This window comes from Physeter macrocephalus, chromosome 11, assembly GCF_002837175.3.
Source record: "Physeter macrocephalus isolate SW-GA chromosome 11, ASM283717v5, whole genome shotgun sequence".
NCBI classification, from domain to species: Eukaryota; Metazoa; Chordata; class Mammalia; order Artiodactyla; family Physeteridae; genus Physeter; species Physeter macrocephalus.
Genome location: NC_041224.1, coordinates 24325145 through 24350923, shown reverse-complemented (window position 1 = coordinate 24350923; position 25779 = coordinate 24325145). Strand labels below are relative to the sequence as shown.

The 25779-nt window shown below is 38.8% G+C and overlaps 1 protein-coding gene across 10 annotated transcripts in view; it reads left to right on the top strand.

Moving 5' to 3' along the window:
* ABI1 (abl interactor 1) overlaps positions 1-25779 on the top strand; it is a 97337-nt gene that overhangs the window by 60128 nt on the left and 11430 nt on the right. For 4 of the 10 annotated variants that reach the window (XM_007113683.4, XM_007113679.4, XM_007113682.4 and 1 more), the window contains exons 3-7: positions 9990-10166; positions 15807-15821; positions 16554-16654; positions 18172-18312; positions 20893-20993. In XM_007113683.4, coding sequence (XP_007113745.1) covers positions 9990-10166; positions 15807-15821; positions 16554-16654; positions 18172-18312; positions 20893-20993 — 535 coding nt within the window. Of the gene's footprint in view, positions 1-9989; positions 10167-15806; positions 15822-16553; positions 16655-18171; positions 18313-20892; positions 20994-21910; positions 21992-25779 lie in introns of all 10 variants that reach the window. The other 6 variants (XM_007113685.4, XM_007113681.4, XM_007113680.4 and 3 more) reach the window with 2 other exon arrangements.

Genomic DNA, 25779 nt, shown 5'->3' with positions numbered 1-25779 from the left:
AGGAGTTTTCTAAAATCTTTTTTATTGCTAGTGGCAAAACTAGAGATTTGAACATAATTCATATTCATCATCTTTCCTTTTTTATTTTATTTTTTAAGATAAAAATCACATATATTTAAGATGTACACCACCATGATTTGATACACATCTACCTAGTGAAATACGACCACAGTCAAGCTAATTAATGTATGTTTTCCTCATATAGTTACCTTTTTTGGTATGTGTGTGATGAGAGCACTTGAAATCCATTCTCCTGGCACATTCCCAGGATTCAGTACAGTATTTTTTTTTTTTTTTTGTGGTATGCGGGCCTCCCTCTGCTGCGGCCTCTCCCGTTGCGGAGCACAGGCTCTGGACGCGCAGGCTCAGCGGCCATGGCTCACGGGCCCAGCCGCTCCGCGGCATGTGGGATCCTCCCAGACCGGGGCGCGAACCCGGTTCCCCTGCATCGGCAGGCGGACGCGCAACCACTGCGCCACCAGGGAAGCCCTCGGTACAGTATTATTACCTGTAGTCACCATGCTGTACATCGGATCTCTAGACTTATTCATCCTGCACACCTGCAACTTTGTCCCCTTTGGCTAACATCTCCTCATTTCCCCCACCTCCCCACCCCTGGTAACCACCATTCTGCTCTCTGCTTCTAGTGTTCAACTTTTTAAGATTCCACATATGAGTGAGATCATGACATGTCTCCCCCACCCCCAGCCCCGTATCTGACGTATTGCACTTAGCTTAATGTCCTCCAGTTTCAACATCTGTTGTGTTTCTAATATACCATGTGCTGTGTCCATGTTTTTATATTAATATTTAGGAAAATACTTTGCCTTAATTGCAGGGTTGTAGATTGGATAGTTTGATAAATATGATTCAGTTGTGGTTAATTTTTTCTGGTACTTTTTGTATTAAGCAATATTATAAATAGATTCTAATATTATCCCAGCCCCCATTTTATATAAGCAAAATGGAATCTTAGTGAGTTAAAACGTGTATAAAATTTCATAATTAGTAAGTGAAAGAGTGTTCAAACCAAGGCTTTCTGATTTCACATTTGTGTGCCTTTTTTAAAAAAATGAGTGGTTTTCACCTGTGCTTCATGGGTCTAGGGATTGCTGTAGGGTGCTACAGCCCGCTAGTCCCTCTCAACTTGGGATACTCTTGAATTTTATGGTTATTATATTAGAATTGAAAACTAATTTTCTTTATATCAGACTGCTTCTTTTGCCATCTAAAGATAAAGTGTGAAAGTAAGGAAATTCAAATATGAGAAGGAATTGGTCTCCGTGGAAAAGCTAACTTTGGCTTGGTGAACATATGCATGCTGCTGTTATACAAATGTTCCAAGCCTGTTCCCCTCCTCATCCTGCTTTATTCACTCACCCTGTCATATGGAGGGTTGTACATCGCCGGACGGGTTGTGATGTGGACTTCATGATTCGAATTGGGAGACTGGGGAGGGAGTAAACTGAGAGAAAAGTTTTTTCAAGTAATTTGAAGTAGTGTCCTGAATAGTGCTACAATGTGTGAGGGAAATGGGAAGGATGAAAAAAAGATGATTTTAAGGAGAGTTGTGGACACCATGATGTTTGAGAAAAATATGGAAAGAACTTGAGCCATCTTGAATTTGTTTTTCCCATGAAGACTGGGAACCATGTGGGATATTCTTTTACATAGGATTTAAGCAGGTAAGATAGCTTCAGATTTTTTCATTTTGTCTTCGCAAGTTTACTTTTTTGGTGAAGATCACCGTGGTTATACTGTGGAGAACAGATTGAAAAGAGGCTAGATTGGATGCAGGTGGACCAGTTAGACGGCAGATGCAGTAACCAAGGTGAGAGATGATAGTAGATTGACTCGGATTAAAGTGTTGGAAACAGAAGGAAACAAATTTCTGGTACTTAAAGGTAAATGTGACAAGATTTAGTGATATTGGGTATGAAATAAGTGCTAGATGTCTGAACTATATAACTTGATAGAGAACTGAAGTAGGAAGTAGTCGACTCTGTGTGTGATTTTGGGCACATTCATTTTGAGGTACCATTGAAATATCCCAGAGGAACATAGCAGGTGTTTGTATGATTCTGTAGCGCAGAGGAGAGGTCTAGAATAGAGAAAAGTTTATGTGAGTGTAGGAGTAATTTAGACCTGAATGTGGATGAGTTTGCCAAGGAGAAAAGGGGAAGATCCTACGACTAAACCGGGAGGCACCATGCCTGTCAGGCGGCCTTGTAAAGGAGACACAGGATGAGTGCTCGGGAGTTAGGAGCACACCAAGGTGAGTGGTGATCCATCTTATTTTTTTTCCTTTCCAGTGAAATCTCTATTTTTCCTTCTGTGGAATAATGAGTACCTAAACTTAATTCCGTGTCGAGCAAAATTTAGCTAAAGTTTGTACTAGTTAATCTTGTGCTGGAACTGTCAGACAAGGAAGGAGTTTGAGGGTATGGAGGGGCACACACACACACACACACAAATGTAGCTAACTGCAGTTTAACAAGTGAGCCTGCCATAGTTCATGGATGCTGGTAGAAGACACAAGACTTCTCAGTCCGAGACACCTGACTTGATTACTCATGGCTGTAGCGGGATCAGAGTTGTTGCATCCGTGTTGGTGTCCCCAGCCCCACGCTCCGTAGAGGACTGTGATGAGGGTGAGTGTTGCCCGTGGTGGCGCCGCTCCTACATTTGCAGCGCAGTCTGTTACAGGAGACGAGCCTCTAAACCTTCATAATGGGAAGTAAGCCTGCCTGACCTTAATCCTGGAGGGAGGTGACGTCTTTGTTGTGCGAGATAGTGAACAGACATGCCCTTTGTTCCTGAGGGAGGCATTTCTATCCTTCCTGGCTGTTCGCTGGACAGACATACTTAAGATAGTCTGGAACAAAGAGAGGCAGCGCCTCCACCTACAAGATGCACAGAAATGCAGTGGGCCCAAGGATAATTGCCTTCCAACAGCATTCACCCCTCACGTCTCTCCCTTCTTGGCTTCTGGTAAAATTTCCCATGATTGTGCTGTTCATTGGCCACCCTGAGTAATCTATCTGACAGAGCCTGGGACTGGAGCCATTCAGTTTGTCTCATAAAACATGTAATTTAGGTTACATACTATCAACATGGTAGCAGGATGAGGCCAAACTGCAATCTTGACCTCAACTATGCTCCCCAGGGTCCTAGACCAGCCAGCTGAACAAATACCATAAACCTGCAGGGTCTGCCTTAGAGAGCCAAGTGGCTTTCTCTTTAAGTTTCTGTACTGACTTTCTACTTGACCCAAGTACTGCAGGAGTATTAGGGAATGCACAGATTTGGCCTCGCCTGCAGGAAGGAAGTCTAGGGCAGTTCTGTCATCCATAAAGATCCTGGCCCCTGAGCTGACACTGACCTGAATGGCTCCAGGACTGATAAGATCTCATTGTTCACCTCAGCTAAAGTCAGGGACAGATTTCAAACTACCATTTCTAATTGGATAACTCCCATTTTAGGCATAAATGCCTCAGAGCAGATTACACATAATTAACAAGTCAGTTACCCTTCTGGGAGGGCCCCCTCCCCCCAATCAAGAATAGCCTTACTTTGGAGAGGTCACAGCCATCTGTGCATACAGGATCTACTGGTGGTGCTTGCTTAAACACTTGAAGGTCTCTTATGATCACCCCTACAGTGCACGCCACCACATTTCTGGAGGGAAGTAAGGTAACGCCTGGCTTCCGCGTGGTACTCCTGGGAAGGATGTGGTGATTACAGTTGTCGTCCGCCCTCCCACCCCCCCGACCCCAGGCGGGACCTACTTAGCGAGCGTAGGCTGGCAGTTTCTCCAGTGTTGCCTCCTGGACAGCTGGCAAGCCTTAGGGCTCCCAGTTCAGTACAAATAACCGAGTCTAGTACTTCTTTTTGTTTTTGGAGGTGTTACCTGAAGGCAGTCAGTCCAGTCTGTCCTGTCTGTCTGTGCCACCTGTCAGGTAGCATTCACCTGCCCCTTAGGGATGGCTGAATGAGAGCTACAGGAATTGGGGGGGGCATTTTGGAAAGACACCTGGAGGTATTGGCAGGTGTTCTGTGTGGGAGGCTCAGGGGCCAGGACCATCTTCTTCTGCTTTCCTAAGATTTTTCAGTGACCTTGAGGAGAAGGATAATCATGTTGTGATCAGAGCTGTCCAGCACGGCATGGCAGAGCCAGCAGGCGGTTCAGTTTATTAAGGCACTTACTTGCACAATCTGGGAGAGCCGCACCCGGGACTTTTCCTTTGTGAGGAAGGTTCTGGGGGATTCAGAAAGACAGAATCACAAATGTCCCTCCTTCTTACCTCCTGAGGTTTAAAGTTTTTCTTTCACTGGTGCTAGGGTTGTTCTCCTTCCACTGCTACAGAATCAGTGTGTCCCATTCCAGTCACTAACCTTTCCCTTTTTCCCGATTATCCCTGACCCTCACCCTGACCTTTTTTGTCTGGAAGGGTCAGGTGCCAGAGGGACAAGAGCATTTTTGTAAAACTTAGAGATCCTATTATGTCCACCACTTTGGTCCACATGGTCCAATGTAAGGGGATTTGGTGAGCAGAATACTTAAGACGACAGAAGTACAACAAGAAAGTTCAGGCGGCTAAACCACAATTAGGTTAAAATTCCCAAGGCCCCCTTTTGGCTGGGCTGCCACCCAGAGGCTGTACCGATCAGGCCAGCGTGGGGTCTCCATTAGGGGAAAGAATGAAGCATCACGCTCGGGTGGATCCCAAGTGGCCAAGAGGAGACAGTCTCTTTCTGGGAACAGCCATGTTCAGTGACCAACCTGCTTTGCTGATGTATGTAAACCAGGAAGAGCTAAGGGGGGTATAGTCAGAAATCTTTTATTAGAGTTGACTAAAAAAAATTTTTTTTAACTGTGGTAAAATACACATAACAAGATTTCCCATCTTAACTATTTTTAAGTGTACAGCTCAGTAGTGTTAAGTACATTCACAGTGTTGTGCAGCCAGTCTCCAGAACAGTTTTCATCTTGCAAGACTGAAACTCTGTCCCCTTTAAACAACAGCTCCCATTGCTCTCTCGCTGCAGCCCCTGGCAACCACCATGTCACTTTCTGTCTCTATGAGTTTGACTACTCTAGGCACCTCATGTAAGTGGAGTCATACGATACTTGTATTGTTCTTTTGCGACTGCTTATTTCACTCAGCATAATATCCTCAGGTTCATCCATGTTGTAACATGTGTCAGAATTTCCTCCCTTTTTAAGGCTGAATAATATTCCATTGATGAATATATATATATATATATATATATATACACCAAATTTTGTTTATCCATTCTTTCATTGATGGACCACTTGGGTTACTTCCACCTTTTGGCTCTTGTGAATAATACCACTATAAACATAAGTGTACAGATACCTCTTGGAGACTCTGCTTTCGATTCTTTGGGGTATATACCCAGCAGTGGAATTGCTGGACCATATGGTAATTCTATATTTAAGTATTTAGGACCCACCATACTGTTTTCCACAGCAGCTGTACTGTTTTACATTCCTACCAGCAGTGCACAAGGGTTGCAATTGCTCCACATCCTTGCCAACATTTGTTATTTTCTTTTTTGTTTGGGGGGGGGCGGATAGCAGCCATCCTGATGGGTGTGATGTCTCATTGTGTTTTTTTTTTAATTAGTTATCTATTTTATACATATTGGTGTCATTGTGGTTTTGATTTGCATCTCCCTAATGATTAGTGATGTTGAACACCGTTTCATGTACTTATTGGCCATTTGTATATCTTCTTTGGAGAAATGTCTCTTCAAGTCCTTTGACCATTTTTGAATCCAGTTGTCTTTTTGTTTTTGAGTTTTTTAAGTTGATTTTTGAGGATGCTGTTTCAGCACTCACCAATACAAGATGCCTGTGGATGGTAGGGAGTGTGGAAGGCCATCACATACTTTGACAAACAACCCATTTTTTGTGACTTTTGTGTTAAAAAGTATACCATTGTCAGATAGCAAATGGTTTGGAAAGTGAAAAACATGACACAGATTAGTGTCAGGGGCCACAGTGGTATGGTCGGAGCCAGCTGATTGGATTGGTATTGTAATACCATAACCTGAAAGAGTGTCATCAGCGGTGAGGCACTACTGATGGTCTGAAGACGGGGTTAAAGGTCTGATGTAGCCGGTCTGCCAGTGGCGGGAGATGTGGCCTCTCTCACCATGAGACGAATGGGTCTTTTTCTGGGAGTCACCAATGTGGGATGCAGAGGTTGCCTCTGCATCAGGAACAGAGTCCTTTACTCTGTGTCTGTTCAGTGATGGTCCATGTGTTGACGCATCTGGAGTGGTGATGGATCCGCCGGCAGAGATGGCAGTCTGGGCAGTGCAGGCTTCATCAGCAGCTGCACTCCTGTTGGCTTCATCAGACAATGGGCCCTTACTGTGGCCCATATTAGTGACCCAGATGGTCTGCTCGGCAACTACTGTCTGTCTCCACGTTTACATGTCAAGTCTTTAAGATGGCAGTCTGTAGTTTTCTAAGTAGCAGACCCAAACAGCTATTACCAGTGGGTATTAGCCCCATATCAGTAAAAGTTTAACAAGGTTTATCACCGGGAATATCAGCCAGATCTCTGAGAACATCCTTGAGTTCTGCCTGCAGAGCACAGCAACCACACCCACTTTCATTTCTGCATAGCTGGCACTGAGGTTGAACAGCACAGCAGTCCACGGAACACCACAGGGTCTCAGCTTAGTTGAATCATTAGTGCACGAGGCCCAGACATTTAGGGGATCCTCTGTGAATCAAGGGCCTCATTGAACCAACAGAATGGAAAATAAATTTTCCCTAAAGGGGTAGCTGCCACTCTTTCCTGTAGAGCTGAGAGGTCATAGGGGCCAGGCTGGCTGCATTCTTGAATATACCAAGTCCAAGGGGCACCTCTGGTGGAGGCTGTACCTCTTGTCAGAAGCTCCAGTCAGTAACACTACCCAGGCACAGAAACTTGTACTCAGAGGGGTCATAAGGACTGTGGGTCACTAAGGCTGCTAGTGCTTTTCTACATGTGGCTCTTCCCAGGTGGCATAATCCCCTCTGGCTCTTAAGAGCATTCACCGTGCAAGCGTGAAAAATATGAATACCAGTTATACATTCAGTGTTGGAAGCCACAACAGTAATACATTGAGTTGGTACCAAGAGTCCCACCCAAAAACACATTAGCGTCTCTTCCCCACTGTGAACTGCACTCAAACCTCATAGCTGAAAGCAGGTACCCTCTCCCTCCACAGGATGAGGCATGAAGGTGACATGGACGTGGGCTCCAATATATATATATCAGTCAGAGCTATAAAATGTCCCTCCCCTCCCCACAGTGATCTCGCAAACCCACGTATGTTTGATCTTCAGTTCCCCTTGGGGACTGGGAGAACTTGGCCCCGCCCCTAACAGTCTTTCTCTTTAAAGGGTGTAGGGGGAGGCTGGGAGAGCAGCTCTGCACCAGTAAACAAGGTGAATTCATTTCAGTTTTGTGTGGCGCTGTAGCTGCGAGCATTTGGGGCTCCCAGAGCCCTGTGTTGCGTACTCTGTGGCAGGGCCGTCGTTGCTGACTGGCATCATCCGTTTCCGTTAGGGACGCCTTGATCCAGCGGGTACAGCCACATCACTTCCCGGCGGGCGCCATGAGTTTGTACTCTGTGGCCGACTTGGGCTTGATCTGCACGGGTGGCATCGTTGTTTTTAGGAGTTCACTTGATGTGGACTCTCTGCTGCTTGCTCCATTGTCAAAAGAACAGCTCTTCAATTCTTGCTTGATTTCAGCATAAGGACTAGGAGGGTTTTCTGAAGCTGATAGAATTTAATCTAGATTTCTGTGGGTGAGTTCCTCATTCTGTGGTGAATCATTTGCTAAACCATCATTTAAAATCCACTTTAGTACGGAAGAGCCCAAAGACTAGTCAGTGCCCTTGGGAGATTGTTTCGGGGAAAGTTTCCCAGAAGGGCCAGAACTGTCTTATAGCAGACAGGGCCCACTGCCAAAACCTGAGGTCTTTTACTTATCTAGAATGTGTTTAATGTTGAGAAGACAGACTGGAGGAGGGGCCGAGCACTAAGATAGCCAGGTGTTGCCTTTCTTCTTTAACAAGCATTATGTGCCCCTCCCACCCCTCAGTCTCCCCAGCAAACTAGCAGTTGCTAAAGATTCTCCTGGTTCTGCCCACAGCGGTTGCAGTTTTCCTTCGTTCACACTCAGTATGGATACATTTATGGTGCTCCCGCCTCCCTCTGCCAGACAGATCTTATTCCCAGCTGCTTACAGGGCCGACCTGGCGAGCTTGGTGGATAGCTGACAGTAACCAGGGCATCATCATTCAGGCTGCTGTGTTTGAAACTACTTCCTGGTACTCAGCCTGAAACTGCCGCCCCAGTTCGGCCTCATTAGCAGGCGATGAAGTAGAGGACCAGACATTGCCTCGGGGGAGGGAACCATACAGTTTGGTCAACATGTTCACTCACGATTCCCATAGACTTCTCTCACCTCCTCTTAAGTGTCCTTTCATTCCATTTCTAAAAAGCTTTTTCTTTGCCAGCATTCCACCTTCATGACCAAAACTGTCAAAAATTGTGAGGGGTTTGAGATCTTACCCTTGAGGAAGCTCACAAGTTAGCCTGCACAATTCCATGGATTCGAGTAGAAGACATGAGACTCCTGGTCAGAGACAAAAGCTGTCATTACTCCTGGCAATAGTCAGCACTTGTGTCACATAACCAGCCACAATTTCGACAGGATACTGCAGAGAGAGCCAGGTGATTGATGCCTGCACGTGCAATTGGGTGTGTTACAGGAAAGGAACTCCCAGCTTAGGGGACCAGATCCTTTATAATGGGCAGTAAGCCTTCTTGCCCTTTGCCCTGGGGAGTGACAGTATCTTTATTATACCGGACAGTAAACAAAACTGTCTTTTGCTCTTTGAGGAGACACTATATCTTCTAAGGCTGTTTACTATATAAATATACAGAACAAAGGGAATCAGTACCTCTTCTCACAAGATGTGCAGAAATGCACATAACATTAAACTTCTTTTCCTGACAATACCTTCCCCACCCCCTTTCAGTTCAGTTCACATACTTACATTTTCTCACCTAGGCTACTGTGATTACTTCCTAACTGGTCTCACTGCCGGTAGTCTTCTACCTGTCCTCTACACCTGTGCCAGAGGGATCTCTCAAAATGCAGACCCGATGATGTCACTCAGTTTAAATTTGTTATTGGTTTCGCATTACTGTTAGGCCAAAGTTTAAATTGTTGAGTGGTTGTGTAATTATTTCTCATGTGCTGACTACTACCCAGTTTTTAAATGTTGGCAATTAAATAAGGGGGGAAAAAAACCTTTTTAAAGCCGTAAAGGCCAGTACTAGATAGGCTGCAGATGTGTAGGCTGCTTGCTGCCAGATTGGAACCTCTGGTCTTATTTTTTTTTTCTCTTACACCTTTGTCTGCAACATGTTGTTCTTTTTGCCTTGAAGAATTTACATATTTCCCTCTTATATTTCTATTCATTTTTTAAAAACCTAGTTACTCTATAAAACCTTCTCGACCTAGTTGGACATCTTGCTCTAAATACCTTTAATTTCAAATAAACTGTGCATGTGTCATTATAGTACTTCATCTAGTTGTTATCATTGATTTTTTTTTTCTGGTCTGTATCCCCACAAAATAAAGTATAAGCTACACAGAGCAAGAGCCCTCCCTTTCCACACACACCAGGTTTTTAGGAAAGAAGACTGCTTTCCTAAGAATCATTTTGGAATCAAAACCAATAACTTGGTGCTTTTAATCACCTTTAGATAGTCCATGTTTTGAGCCTGAAAGATATCAATTTGCTTAATTTTGACGGGGAAGATACAGTGTTATTCACTGGAAAATAGACCTGTGATACAGTCTTATGGTCCATTATATGTGGATATCATATATATTATTTATTCTTCCAAATAATATTTTCTTGCTTTGTTCAAATTTAAAATATAGACTGTGGACATTCATAAAGAGAAAGTGGCTCGAAGAGAGATTGGTATTTTGACAACAAATAAGAATACATCAAGAACTCACAAAATAATAGCACCTGCAAATATGGAGCGTCCTGTAAGGTATATTCGGAAACCTATTGACTATACAGTTCTGGATGATGTGGGCCATGGTGTCAAGGTAAGCGTTTTATATTATATTAACTTGAAATAATTTGCATATCCAATAAGTATTTTGGATAGGAAATATAGTGAGAAAGCTGATTTTCTTAAAGAATTAATAGATTCTCTTAGTAATTAGCATTACAATTTTCATAGAACATTTATTTAATACTAGTTATGTATTATACTAAGCTTGGGGCAGAATTTTACCTGTGCAGTAGGCTGTATTCAAGAAGATATAAAAACTTAAAATGGCCATTCATTTGTTAAGCCGTTTAAATCCTAGACTAATGTTATAAATTTGTGTTGTGAATGCCAAGTCTTGTTTTCACTACAGAATGAATATTTAAGAATAAAAAATGTATATGCTTTCCAGAATTGGTTTGGAAAGTAATTTATAAATACTTTTATTCATTTATTCGTAAATATGTATTAATACATCTATGTGGATGTGGATATAATTTCAGCAGTTTGTGCAAAATGAAACAATTGTGTGTAATCTTGTTCTGTGCATCACTCCCCACTCTCCCACCCGCTGCCCCAACAGGCTTTTAGGAAAGGGATTGTTTGTTGCCCTTGTCCATTTCTTAGCATGGCAGAATTAGCTGCTCTTGAAGGATACCTGTAGCCTCTCAACTTTTCAGATATTCATGTGTTATTTTGGAAGCATCTGGAATGACCTGAATTCTTTAGCTATGTTTGCTCAAGAAAAACTATTCCTCTGAAATTTGGTAGTGCCTTTCTTAGAGGACCATTATTTGATTTTGTTTCTGGTCTCCAGAATATTTATAATAATTTTTTTAGGAGTCAGCTAGAATCTTGAAGCTTTTCCTAGCTGGTTCTCTGCCTGGTGCTATTGCTGGATTTGTTGCATTCTGACTTATCTGGGGTTTCTGATCAAGAGGGGAGTGTAGCTGGCAACACTGCTCTTTATTCTGCTCTTCTCAGAGACTATTGGAATCTCCCCTTCACTGTCAGGCTTGGAAGTTGGAACACTTTGCAAATGTAGAGGAGGTTACTTGTTTCTTGTATGTTTACCCAAGGATGTGGCTGGGGTTGTCTAAGAGCTTAAGTTCAATTTTAATTTAAGGTATTTAGACTAGATTGATTTACAGAATTTGAATTTTGAGAATTTGGAAGAACTTATAATATTATTACCTGCCTTGGAAGTAAAAATTATGTATATACACATATACATACATATACATACATGGGTGCATATGCATACACACGTGCACACATTCTCACGTGCTCACTTCTTCCCCTTTTGCTTGATTTTTCTTCCTACTGAAGCAATATACACTCATTAAAAAAAAAATCTGTCACCATCTTAGAAGTGATTATCCTCTGTTATCTCCCCACTAATAATTGTATTTAACAGTTTAATACATAGTACATAGCAGAATATAAAATGAAACCAAATTTTACAAGGAAATTTTGGGTGAGAAAATTTAACTATTTTATTATATATGTATAAATGAGAAATGTAAACACAGCATAATATATATGAGAGTCTGCAGATGTGAATTTTAGCAATCTACTTTTTGTAATGTGTATACTTTAGACGCAGGTTTTTTTTTTTAAGTTTTTTATTGTAAAATATACATAACATAAAATTTACCATTTAACCATTTTAAGTGTACAGTTCTGTGGCATTAAGTACATTCACATTGTTGTACGGACTATTTTGAAATATTTTTTTGACCGTGGGTAGGAGGGTGGGTGGTCAGTGAGAACAGTGTATCTCAGAAGCTGATATGTGGCTTATTTGTCCACATTTTGTTTCTGTGATATACAAATACATACAATTATTTTTCCCCCAGTAGTCTCATTGCAGCTATATTGATCCAGTTTTATTTCCCTAAGAAATCATTGTTGGCTTAAATATTTCTAGAGGATTGTAGAGATCTGTGAAAGTTGGAAATTTGGATAATAGTTAATGAACAAATGCCAGTGCCAAAACTACAAGGAGGAAAACTTTAGATTTATTTTTAAATTAGTGTCTAAAGCACTTTTAAGGATTGGAAGACTCTGTACTCACAGTTCTAGAATTATTTTCTTTCTTTTTTTTTTTTTTTTTTTTTGCGGTACGCGGGCCTCTCACTGTTGTGGCCTCTCCCTTTGCGGCACAGGCTCCGGACGTGCAGGCTCAGCGGCTACGGCTCACGGGCCCAGCCGCTCCGCGGCATGTGGGATCTTCCCAGACCAGGGCACGAACCCGTGTCCCCTGCATCGGCAGGCGGACTCTCAACCACTGCGCCACCAGGGAAGCCCTAGAATTATTTTCTTATCTTTTGCCTACTTTTCTATTTAGAAGTTTGTTTTACTGATTTGTAAGTGTTCTTTTTTCTATCAGAGAAATTAAGGTCCTTATATTTTGGCAAATATTTCCTCATCCTGCTGTTTGGCTTTTGACTTTGATGCTTTGGTATTTTAAACAAATATTTACAGGATGTTAAAAAATTGTATCCAAATATATTACTTCTTTTTTTTTTTTTTTTGTGGTACGCGGGCCTCTCACTGCCGTGACCTCTCCCGCCGCGGAGCACAGGCTCCGGACGCACAGGCCCAGCGGCCATGGCTCACGGGCCCAGCCGCTCTGCGGCACGTGGGATCTTCCCGACCCGGGGCAGGAACCCGCGTCCCCTGCATCAGCAGGCGGACTCTCAACCACTGCGCCACCAGGGAAACCCAATATTTCTTTTAAAAATTATTTTATTTATTACCTTTTTCTTTCTTTTTTTGGGGGGGGGCTGTGTTGGGTCTTAGTTGCGGCAAGTGGGGTCTTCGTTGTGGCGCGCAGGCTTCTCTCTAGTTGTGGCTTGCAGGCTCTCTCGTTGAGGTGCATGGGCTCAGTAGTTGTGGTGCGCAGGCTTAGTTGCCCTGTGGCACATGGGATCTTAGTTCCCCAACCAGGGATCGAACCCACGTCCCCTGCATTGGAAGGCAAATTCTTTACCACTGGACCACCAGGGAAGTCCCAATATTTCTTCTTATAGCTACCAAGTTTTGTGTTGTTTTTTACCCCCCAAGATTAATATTCCATCATATTTTCTTCTTTCATGACGTAAATCTTAGTGTTTTGGTATTTGTATTATTCATTTAATTGATATTTATTGTTAATGCATTTTATGCTATGAAATAGATGGTACACATAAGTTTAGTAAGAATTTAAAATGTGGAAAAAGTGTCTTAAGGTAAGTCTGGTTTGACTTTTGGAAACAGCGTAGGATATGGATAAGAGAATCCTTGCATAGAGAGACTACCAGAAAGTTTGCCTAAAGGAGAATAAAAAGAAGATGAACAATAAAGTTCATCCTGATAAAATAAAAATACTGAAGTTCATCCTAATAAAAGGAAGAACAAGGTTTCAGAGTATGCTTAGACTAGAGAAGGCTTGAGCACTTAGTAGAAACATTTAAAATTATTTCTGTTAAACAGTTATAATAATTAACAGCTTTATAGCCTGGTTCATAACTTATGAAGGACTTTCCACATATGTCTTTGTTTTCAAGCCTTGAAAAGACCATATGATCTAGGAGTTATTACATTTTATTAATGGAAACACTAAAGCTTTATAATACGTAGGAATGGTATTTTTTTTTTTTTTTTTTTTTTTTTTTTTGTGGTATGCGGGCCTTCCTCTGCTGTGGCCTCTCCCGTTGCGGAGCACAGGCTCTGGACGCGCAGGCTCAGCGGCCATGGCTCACGGGCCCAGCCACTCTGCGGCACGTGGGATCCTCCCATACCGGGGCGCGAACCCGGTGCCCCTGCATCAGCAGGCGGACGTGCAACCACTGCGCCACCAGGGAAGCCCTAGGAATGGTATTTTTAAAAGGTTTCGATTTTATTAGAGGAGTGAGCTAATGAAATCATTTCAGAGAAAGAATTGGCATCTTACAGACTTTCGTACCTGTGGTATGCAAAGCTTATGATCTACTTAGGGCTTGCAGGTAGGTAGGAATCAAAGAGTTCTATTTTCAACCTAAGGTTCCAAGGAAATGGTAAACTGACTCATACATAAATGTAAATGTTAAGGAAATGAAGTGAGATCTTAAGGAAATAAAAAGCCTAGGTTTGAATGTGTTTGGGGGACACTGAAATGGAAAAATTTTGTAGGTTGCTAACAATTATATTTTGAGTTGTAAGGTATAGAGATCATTTCCTTCCAACACTCGCTAACCCCAACACATCTGTATACATAAACATGCACTTAAGAGAGGAGGCTGTGCTCCATAAGAGGTTAAAGGTTACACCATTGCATAGTAGCAGAGTTCAACTAGAATTTTCATTCCCAATTAAATTCTCCTTTCATCCTTTCATTTGGGACCAGTTTATACTTGTATGCTGTTTTTTTTGTTTGTTTGTTTCTTGTTCACTTGAAACAGCACATGAGGGAAGATGTGTGGTCATATTTAGAATATGTCTAAGTTACTTTAGAATAGTATTTAGTGTATTATAATGCTATCATATTAATAAATCTTATCTTCAAGGGTAATAAGGTTATTCAAGTTTAATTTCTAAATCCAGGTGTGAAATGTAGTGGCTAGGTAGGATTCCAGACATTGTTTAATCAGGGTAAAAATGAGCCATATTATTCTAAACAAACACTAAAGAATACCAAGATTCTTGCACAGTTTCTAGAAATGAGAATATAAGTCAAAGGATATTCCATTTTTGGATGATTTCCTTAATGTTGCTTCTGTGGTCACTTGAAAAATGATAGATACATATTTAGAATGGCAGGTGTTATGGAAAGAACTTGAGACCCCACGCCCCGCCCCAAAAGGTAGGAAAAGACTGCAACCTGAAGATATTTTTTTCTTAAGTGGCTTGGTACAAGTAGGATGCTTTGGACACATCATTTCATACATATAAGCTAGCCAGTTTTCACAGAAGTAGCCTTTAGGATCAAAGCAGCTTTTCTTCTAGTTTTGAATTATGGTCAAACTTGTTCAGAAGAAAATTTAGAACTAAACCAACATATAACTTTCTACTAGTGTTGGCCTGGTCAGGATTTGTATTCATAAGCTACACATGAGAGGGTATCCAGACCCTGTTTGCTTGTTCCTTAATTAGAATCTGGCTAAGCTATTATTGTGCATTGTAATTTTGTTTTTAAACACTGAGGTGCTAGGTCCTTTTCTGCATTTGGAAAACAAGCTGTGATTTTGAATTTTAACATTTGCAGTTTATCTCTCTTTAAAATACTATACTACCATTCAAATAATGAATACTCATACATGGGCATTCATTATCCAGCAGTCTTAGGTCTTGTACACTGATGTATTAAAGTAGCCATACATTTAATGAGGTATGGTGTTTGTGTTTAAATCAAAGTTTGTTTTTTAAATCATCTATGATTCAGTTGGATTAATTTCATAGGATAAAATACTGACCTAAGAAATTATTGGAGCTGCATGAGATTGGCATAATTAAGTGATTTCCTTATGAATGTATTATTTTGAAAAAATATGTGATACCCATGAATATTTCCCTACTGCTTATGGATATCTTTTCTTTACAAAATATTTGAAATATGACTGGGTAAAAGCTTATTAACATGAATTGAGTAACTATAAATGTAAACCTGTCCTATCAGATATAACTTATCTAGAATTAATTTCTACTTTTTCCCCCCTTTTTTTGCAACGTAAAGTGGCTAAAAGCCAAGGTAAGAGTTACTACTTATCATTTGATCCACAGTTTCCCCTCTATATCGATAGAGGCTGCAGAGCCACTAAAATTTGAAAACTTTTCGTATGTCTGTCTGCTTTTTCCCCATAGGATTTATGTAGATTAAATATACTCAAACTCAGTTCAAATCAGCAACATTTAGCTTGGATGTGTTAATATATCAAAGATATATTGACATCTGCATTTATATAGGAACATTAATTTTGCTAACATTTATTGCTTTGCTCATTTTTTGATAGTTGCCTTGCTTTTATTGACTTACAATTAGGAGGTTTCCCAGGCATTATATATGACTTTGTTACTGAGTTGTTGGGATAGAGATGATTTTTTTAGATGAATATTTTAGCAAGTTGACACTGAGATCTGCAGTTTATATTCATGCACACATTTCAAAAATTTTAAGAAACCCAGCATTTGAATTGCAGATAAGTTAGATCTCAGTGAACATTTTTAACAATAAAATAATATATAAAATTCAATGATCTCACCTGTATTTCCCAATAAATTGGTATGAAGGGCATAAAATAATAAGAAAAGCCAAGTGCAAGTGGTATCTTGACTTTTTAAAATGTAGTACCAAAGTCTGTTATTAAAACTGTCTGGGAATCCTTATTTCACATCCTGATATTAAAAAAAAATAATACATGGTGTCAAAACACCAAGAGAACAATTTGATATAAAACTAAAAGCTTTTCTTTCCACATTTTAGCATGGAAATAACCAGCCTGCAAGAACTGGCACACTGTCGAGAACAAATCCTCCTACTCAGAAACCACCGAGTCCTCCCATGTCAGGCCGGGGAACGCTGGGGTAAGAATTCAGCTACATCTTACAAGAGGATTTGTATGTCAAAGGAAGAGATGTTTTTGTGACTTAAGTAAATGTATGGATCCTTGTGACGGGACCCTCTCTGTGTGATAATACTACCTTTTACAAATTCATTTGGGTTCCTATTTCCTTGAACAGAATCCAAAATGAACCTGCCTGTTCTATAATAGTCTCTAAGGAATTCTGTACTAGAAAAGTTTTTTTGTATGTATGTAAATGAACATTATTTATTTATTATCTTCTAATGCATTAAAAAATATAAATACATATATAAAAAGATTTATATATAAATCTGAGTACGTTTATTTAAAATGAAATGACCAGAAGTTTCCATATATGGTGTCTTCACATGTATTTGCAATATTGATATTACAGAGCTTTGAATAAATGGTCTACTTTGCGTACTTTGGTTTGCTAGCCTGCAGTTCTTCTGTTTCCCCTGAGACTTGGGGACTCTTTACTTGGAGTACTTCTAACTGTGCTTCTGCTGGTAATCTTAGGGCCCTTCATTCTAGAGTAGCTTTGTGAGAAGGCCAGTGGAGAAGTAGAAAAGGTAATTGTGGCTTCTTCCTTTCCAATTTTCAATGCAATACAAATATTGAATACTTCGTAAGACGTTTCTGAAAGATTGTTCACCTTATTATAGAAAATTAGACTACTTATTTTTGGTGGAGGGGTGGGGGAATCATTATTTTATGGTAACAGGGATCAGCAGTCAGCCTTCTTGTAGGATCTTAGTTTCTATTTTCATTCTGTAAACCCCTTACCCCTGAAAAAAACATACGAAGTTATTAAAAAGAAAAGTTAAAATCATTTATTGAGAAGTTAATGGCATCACATCTAGGATCAGAAGGTACTTGTTCATATATCTCTAGATTGAGGTAGGAGTAAATTGCAGAGGAGATACTTAGCTTCCATAATATACAAGGACAGTGGCTTGTGGGTTACTGAGCTGGGAATAATATGTATTTCAAAGTTTGATATTACTGAGCATTAAAAAAATTATAACCATGATTTTTAGAAATAAGATGAGAACTTTTAAATTACCCTTTCCATTGGTTTTCCTAAGAAAAGGCAACAAATTTTAGCTTTTGTGTTAAAGTAACAAAATTCATACACCCCAATTAAAACGTTTTTTAAAAACAAACTTTATTGGGCTTCCCTGGTGGCGCAGTGGTTGCGCGTCCGCCTGCCGATGCAGGGGAGCCGGGTTCGCGCCCCCGTCTGGGAGGATCCCACGTGCCGCGGAGCGGCTGGGCCCGTGAGCCATGGCCGCTGGGCCTGCGCGTCCGGAGCCTGTGCTCCGCAACGGGAAAGGCCACAACAGTGTGAGGCCCGCATACCACAAAAAAAAAAAAAAAAAAAAAAAAACAACTTTATTATTAAAAAAAACCCAAAACTTGTGTTATACTTGGTTATAAAGGGACAGTCACAAATTTGGGAGAAAATACCATTTATCTTTCTTATTCATTATTCCTTTCTCTATTATGCTTCTTTAGACGAAATACTCCTTACAAAACCCTGGAACCTGTTAAACCTCCAACAGTTCCTAATGACTACATGACAAGTCCTGCTAGGCTTGGAAGTCAGCACAGTCCAGGCAGGACAGCTTCTTTAAATCAGAGACCGAGGACACACAGGTAAATTTTTAGGTTGAGCCTTTGAACATCTGAGAATGTGCATTATTGATTGGTGACAAACTCCTATAGAGTTGCTGGTAAAGGTAAAGTGCTAGTCTACTGCTAATATAGAATGTAAAAGTTGAGGGTATTAATGTTGTATATGTTCCTTTAAATTTATGTCATAACTTCTGTTTTTTAGATTGTTTAGTAGATTCTATTTATACTGCTAGCAGATTGCTAGTATTTCCTCCTTTTAACAGAGGTACAAATGTATATTTGGATGAAGTCTGAAGAATGTTTTTTTAAAATAGTCTTTTAGAAAAGATTAAGGTAACCACTGTTAAATTTTTTGGATAAAAGGTTAAACATCAGAAACTATACAACGTGATTTAAACTTTAAGAGGTTGGAGGAAAGAAAACAGTTTAGATCTGAGGAAGAATTTCTTAAGAGAGTTGATATACTAGAGTATGTTATTGTATGAATTCTTTAAAATAAGTTCTAGAAATCAGCTACCCAGAGGATTTTTAAAAACTTGGTTATGGAACATAACATACATTCAGAAAAGTACATACTTTATTAAGTATAACAACTTGATGTATTAATACAAATTGAATATAGTCATGTAACCATCACCCAGATCAGGAAATGGAACATAACGGCAACCCAGAAATCCCCCTCAGGCCCTTTCCCAATTATTGCCTCTGCCTTCCTCCCCTCAAAAGTAGCCACTTTATTTTTGCGCACATTTATAAAGCCAGACAAATTTATCGTGTAGCTCGATTTGTTTTATTCTTTGATTTTTACCTCTCAATAACTTGGGCAAGGAATCTCTTTACCTTGACTTTTAGGTTGGTTTTATTAGAGATACAGCTTGGTAAAATCATTTTGCGGGCTTCAGTTACACAGGATGTATCACGCTCTTAGATGCTATGTAATTGTTATTGTTACTGTTAGTAAATAAATTGTCATATTGATACCTGCAGTTACTGAATCAGGGTAAGTTCAATGAGGACCAAAATTGGGTTTTTTTTATATGTTTATTATTGAATTATTATACCAAAGCATGGTTGTTCTTTATAGTGGATGTAGTAATAGTTTAATCATATTCAACAGCTAGTTAGTTGTCAAGAGTTACTTCATTAGATATCAGGGATATACCTATGAGATATAGTTCTTTTTTTCAGGAGCTTGTTCTGTTAGAACAGGGATCAACAAACTTTTTTATAAAGGGCCAGATTGTCAGTACTTTAGGATTTGTGGTCCATATGGTCTCTGCTGCAATTACTCAGCTCTATCATTGTAGCATGAGAGCAGCTACCAGCAACACGTAAATGAATGAGCATGGCTGTGTTCCAGTAAAACTTTATATATGGCACTGAAATTTGAATTTAATATAATTTTAATGTGTCATAAAATATTATTCCTCTTTTGATTTTTTTCTACTAATTGAAATGTAAAAAAAATGTTCTTCGCTCACAGGTTGTAAAAATCAGACCATGGGCCAGATTTGGCCTGTGGGCTATAACTTGCCAACCTCCATGTTAGAAAAAGGCACATAAGCCAGTAATTGTGGAAGCGCATAAGTGCAAAAATATTCATCTGTCTGTGATACGGTGGTGGCAGAAAGCAGAGTATTGGCCAGCTTGGGAGGAGGGAGGCCTTCATATCAAAGCTATTTTTGTTATATAAATAGCTTTTTTCCCCTTTCTATTAGTATGTGATAATGTGATTATAGAATGCTCATATTGGAGAAAGAAAACTTATCTAGGCAGTGCAAATCATTGCCCTGTTGGGTTTCTGGGCCTCCTGAGCCGATGATGTTGATTTTTAAAAGTATAATATGCAGCTTAAGGCTACACGTGTACATATGTACATTTGCATAATGTACACGTGCACACATACATTACTAAAACTGGTCAGTGCAAGGTTGTATACCTAAAGGGGCAGTAAGTCCATAGAAGTAATTGGTTAGAGTTTAGTAGTATCAACCATTCTAGACTGTGCCTTGCTGAAACTTCATTGTTGTCTTATTTGTCTTTTTTTTTGTCATTTGTTCATTTTTTCCAAACATTTCCCTGTTTTATTGCCATTCTTTGAGATGAGTGGAGGTTTACATACTAATTTCAGACTAAAACTGGTTACCGTTTTTATTAACTTCCATAGCATCTTTTGTGGCTTCCATCACACTATTTGTTAAGGTCAGTTTTCACAGTCTCAGTGAAGAGCTCCATGACAGTGTGGTTCATGTCTTGTTTGTTCACTGCTGTTTATACGAGGTTTTAAATAAATCCTTGTTGACTCATTGTACTATAAGATTATATTGGTCATTCATGTCTCAATGATCTCTTAGACTTCTGAGTACTACGTGACTATATTGGTTTTTCAGTAGAAGGAGAAATAGAGTGAAACACAAGAAGAGTATTAGGGTTAAAATTTATATTGGACAGTTAAAATTTTTCTTTATATATATGTGTGTGTATACATACAAGCACACACATGTGCATCATAAAAGGAGTATTTAGTGGCTTTGAGTTGATTTTTTTTCTGAGTAAATCTCTAGCATTGCTATTTTCATGATTTTTCTCTCTCCTTTGCAGTGGAAGCAGTGGAGGAAGTGGAAGCCGAGAAAACAGTGGCAGCAGCAGTATTGGCATTCCCATTGCCGTGCCTACACCCTCACCACCCACTATTGGACCAGGTGTGTCATACACTCACCCATTTTAATATGTGGTAGTAGTTAGGAGCTTTATTATGGAAGTCTGAAATAATTTAATTACATTAGATAAAACTCTTTATTAAACTTAATGTGATTGTTGCCAGAATGAAAGCAAATTTAAAAAGCTTTTGATTGGTTTTCACAGGGTCTTTAGAGTTTTGCAGATGTTTCTCCTTACTTATAGAAAAGCATATTAAATAGCTTTATTAAATAACTTTTTGGACATTTTGCTTTAGAAATACTTGCCTTGGGCACAAGTCAAGAATGATATTTATTATTTTAAGATCAAGCCAATATTGTTGATAAGTCAACCAAAAGATCAGTGTCTTTAATGTGAATTATGTACCATTGAACTTTGATGTTGCCTTGTAGGCTAGTAAGTATGTCAACTCCACTGTTAGCTGGTTTTGTGACTTGACTACATTTATGTATGGTATTCAATACATATTTCAGTAAAGTGCCATGAATATAAAATGGAATTAAACTAGGAGAAGCTCTTTTACTTTTTAGATTATATAAAAATTTAAGAAATCATAGCAGAGCATTAAATTGGTCCCTTGATTTTTTATTAAGTGAAAGGAAGACTTTATGGTGTTAAAAATACACACTTTAAAAGTAAGTTTGATAATCAAAAGTTGTTAGGGAAAAATACTTAGTTTCTCAAGGATGTTGTTGAAAAAGGAGAAAAAGCTACTTATAAAAACAGGCCTATTTTATAGTTAATGAAAGCGTGAACTCAATGGCCTTTTTACCTAGTAAAATTCTTACTCATTCGAACATGCTTTACATATGGGTATCTCTCTCTTTTTTTCTTATTTCCAAAACGTACTTCCTTACTGTTTCAGAATGATTAGTTCTGTTTATTGCACTCTGACCTGAATTATAAACTATTTTATTAGAAAACATTTCTGTCCCTCCTCCTTCTGGAGCTCCACCAGCACCACCTCTTCCACCACTTCTGCCCATGAACACTGTGATAGGTGAGACTGCATAACCACTGGAGTGATTTACCTTACTGTGCAGAGTTCATAGTAAACTCCTCTTTTAGACGGCTCGCTTTTGTAGTTGTTAGGTTGTAGGTGATAATACAAAGTTTAAAGTATTAAATCTAATTTACACTAATTTCTTCTGGTGAAAGGCCTCTGAAGTTACACAGAAACTTCTCTGTGATGTCAGATGCTTCTGTGCCTAGTTTATAACCAATTTAATGTGGTTTGCATTTGTTCTGTTTAGATTTTTCTAGAAATATTATAGCAGTGATTGTTCAAAAAAATTTTTTTTAATAGTGATGTAATATTTTTTTAAAGTGAAACTTGGTTTGGAACTCCCTGGTATATACCACAGTCACAGGAGTGGGGTGAAGGTGGGGGACAAGAGGAAGAAGATGAAAAAGAGAATGGTGTGCGGTGTGGGGTACTCTGAGGCTTTCCAGTGGGTCACAGCTGAAAAACTCTGATAGAGCCCAGGATTTATGGCATCTGAGGATGCCATGAAACATTTTGTTCAATAAAATACATTTAAATTGCTCCTAAGTTGGGGGAGACTGGATTGAGCATATAAGGAATTCCAAATATAGACTTGGTATAAAACCATTCAGCCTAGAAATGCACAGTAGCATTTGGGTGGAAATGGATAAAGAGCTGTTTCAAATATTGAGAGCTTAGGTGAAAGAAAGCCATCTAGCAACTTCTTTTCAAAACATTGGCACTTTTACTCAGAGGAGAGGGGAAAAGGAAGTAATAAACAAAAGACCCAAGTAACAGAAATTGTTGGCAGAAAGTCCATGTGGAAAAAAAATGCCCTCAACCTAATTAATAATCAGGAAAACAAAAACTACGAGATACTGTTTTATAGCTACCAGATAGGTAAAAATGTAGAAGTCCACCAGTACCAAATGTTGATGAGGATGTGCAGTAACAGAAAGGTACGTGGCTGGCGGGAGTTTATTTGTTGATACAGTCACTTTAGAACATAATTTGTTGTTACCCAGTCAAGTTGAACCAGGTTTCTACCTTAGATTTATCAGTTTCATTTCTAGATATTTGCCCTAGCGTACTGGTTCTCAAAACATGGTTATGGAACTCCTGGGGGTTGCCAAAATCCTTTCTTGGAGTTTTTGCGGTCAGAACTATATCCATAATAATACTAAGACTTATTTGCCTTTTTTATTCTCATTCTGGTACAAGCACACAGTGGAATTTTCCAGAGGCTACATAACATATGATAACATCATTTTTGACAGCTAATGGATTATGTATTTGTGTGTATTTATGTATTTTAAAGATAAATCAGTTTTAATTTCTAATATGGTAATTAATCAATTAATTATGGTAATTAATCAGTTTCTAATATGGTATAACCCACTTCAAAAATTTTTGGAGGTTCTCTAATTTTAGAGTGGATCCTAAGACCATAAAGTTTAAAAACCACTATACTAGAGCAGTGGCTTTTGGAGTATGATTTACAGACCAACAGCATCATCGTCATGGGGGAACTAGTTAGGAATGCAAATTCTCAGGTCCCATTCCAGACCTACTCATTCAGAAACTCTGAGACTGGAGCCCAGCAGCCTGTATTATAACAAGCCCTCAAGGTGAAATTCTGATCACTGCTGAAGTTTGCGAACCACTGTTCCAGAGAGACTTAAGAACCATATTTAGGAATGTTCACAGTAGCGGTATAATAATAATAGCAAAAATCTGGATGCAACCCAAATGTCTACAGTGGAATGGATAAATAATTGTGGCATGTTCATATGCAAATAAAGCAATAAAAATGAATGATATATTGATATACTTATCAACATGGATGAATCTTAAAAGTATCAAAGGAAAACAGCAAGAATACATAATCAATACATAATCATTCCATTATGAAAGTTTATAAATTTGCAAGATCTCTATGTGTATTGTTTAAGGTTATAATTATCTATGATTTTTTAAAAACTCTATACAGCGAGTCCCCTACATACGAATGAGTTCCGTTCTGAGGGCGCGTTCATTAAGTCCAATTTGTTCGTCAGTTAGCCTAGGTATCAGCTAACACAATTGGCTATGTAGTACTGTACTGTAATAGGTTCATAACACTTTTCACACAGATAATACATAACAAACACAAAAAATAGAGAAAACATTTTTAATTTTACAGTACAGTACCTTGAAAAGTACAGTAATACCAGCTATACCACTGCTGCTTTTACACTTGCTTCCGGACATCCTGGGCTTGAAATAAAGGTACCGTACTACTGTACTCCGTACAGTGCTGTACAGTAAAGTACACAAAAGCACAACCACTTGTAGAGGATGCACGCACGTGACAATGTGCACCAGACACGTGAACTAACTTTACGTGATTGGACACGCGAGCGCATGTTCGCATCTTTTGAAAGTTCGCAACTTGAAGGTTCGTGTGTAGGGGACTTACTGTATAGTGAAGAGAGAGAATGTTTAACACATATGTTTTGGAGTTTGGGGTTCAGAAGGGGCAAACAGGAAGCTTCAGTGATACTGGTAATAGTCTAGTTCTTGGAGCTGAGTATTTATTTTTCCTTAAAATATATATATGTAAACAAACTATATATAACCACTATAAATAATTATATATATTAGTATATGTAACCATATGTATATGTATATATGTATTATATATAGCATGTATAATTATGTATATTTAATCATACACCCTTTGGTATTATTTATTTCATAATTTTATTTTAATAAAATATTAAATTCTAAAATAGGCATAGTTTGGAACAACTATTAAATAGCTTTATTTTGGTTTTAAATCATCAAGACAAATAACCTAGATTTTATACATTTTTAATAAAAGTCAAAAGAAATATAGAAATCATTTTATTGAGATTTCTATTAAAAATGGTTAAAGGGTTACTTCTTAGCTCTTTGGAAAACTTACCTGTCCAGAGTTACTCATTCATGAAGGCATTTGAATAGACTCTTATTTATAAAGTGTGTTTCTGTTTAGAGATAGAGCATGTGGATGATGTAAATAATTAGTGACCGCCTGTGGCTTGGGAGCTCCAAAGTGTTGGATATTAGCACTTCTTTTAAGGAACAACCTCTGCTGTATGTTTTTTTCCTAATAATTTATATGACCTAGGAGAGGTTAAATTGGATGACTGAATGAAAGGAAACCAGGATGTTGTCTTTTTATTTACTCAGTCGTGGTTAGATGTTTGGGAGGATAATGTTAATCCTGAAGTTACCTTTGGAAGGTATAGTTAACTTTAGAGGCTTTGAACTTTATATTAACCTTTAAAATTTTAAACTTCTGAAATGTTGGTAAAGATGACATTGAATAAAATTTTAAGTATTGTTAATACTTTAATTAGTTTAGATATGCATGATAACTTTTTAAAAAGTGCTTAATTATGGGAAAAAAAGCCCTCCAAGTATATGGAAAGAGATAATGGATTTTCTACACAAAGCTGCCTTAAAATGTCCGTGTTTTACAGAGTCCAAAATTTTTTTCAGCTTTATCAGTTACAGAAATGTAAGTGATAGGGCAAAGTGTGTAATTCTTAAAAGCTGGGAGATATACAACAAATCTGACATTACATATAAGTGCTTTGAAACTAGAAATTGTACTTCTCTTAAAAATGATTCTACTATAATATGTATTGGTAATAACTGCTAATACATTAAACATTCAAATAAATATAGTAGTACATGTGGAAAATATGCCTAACTGTTTACATTTTATAATTTAAGCCGGGTTTGGCTGGATAGATTCTTATACTGTGCTTCTGAAG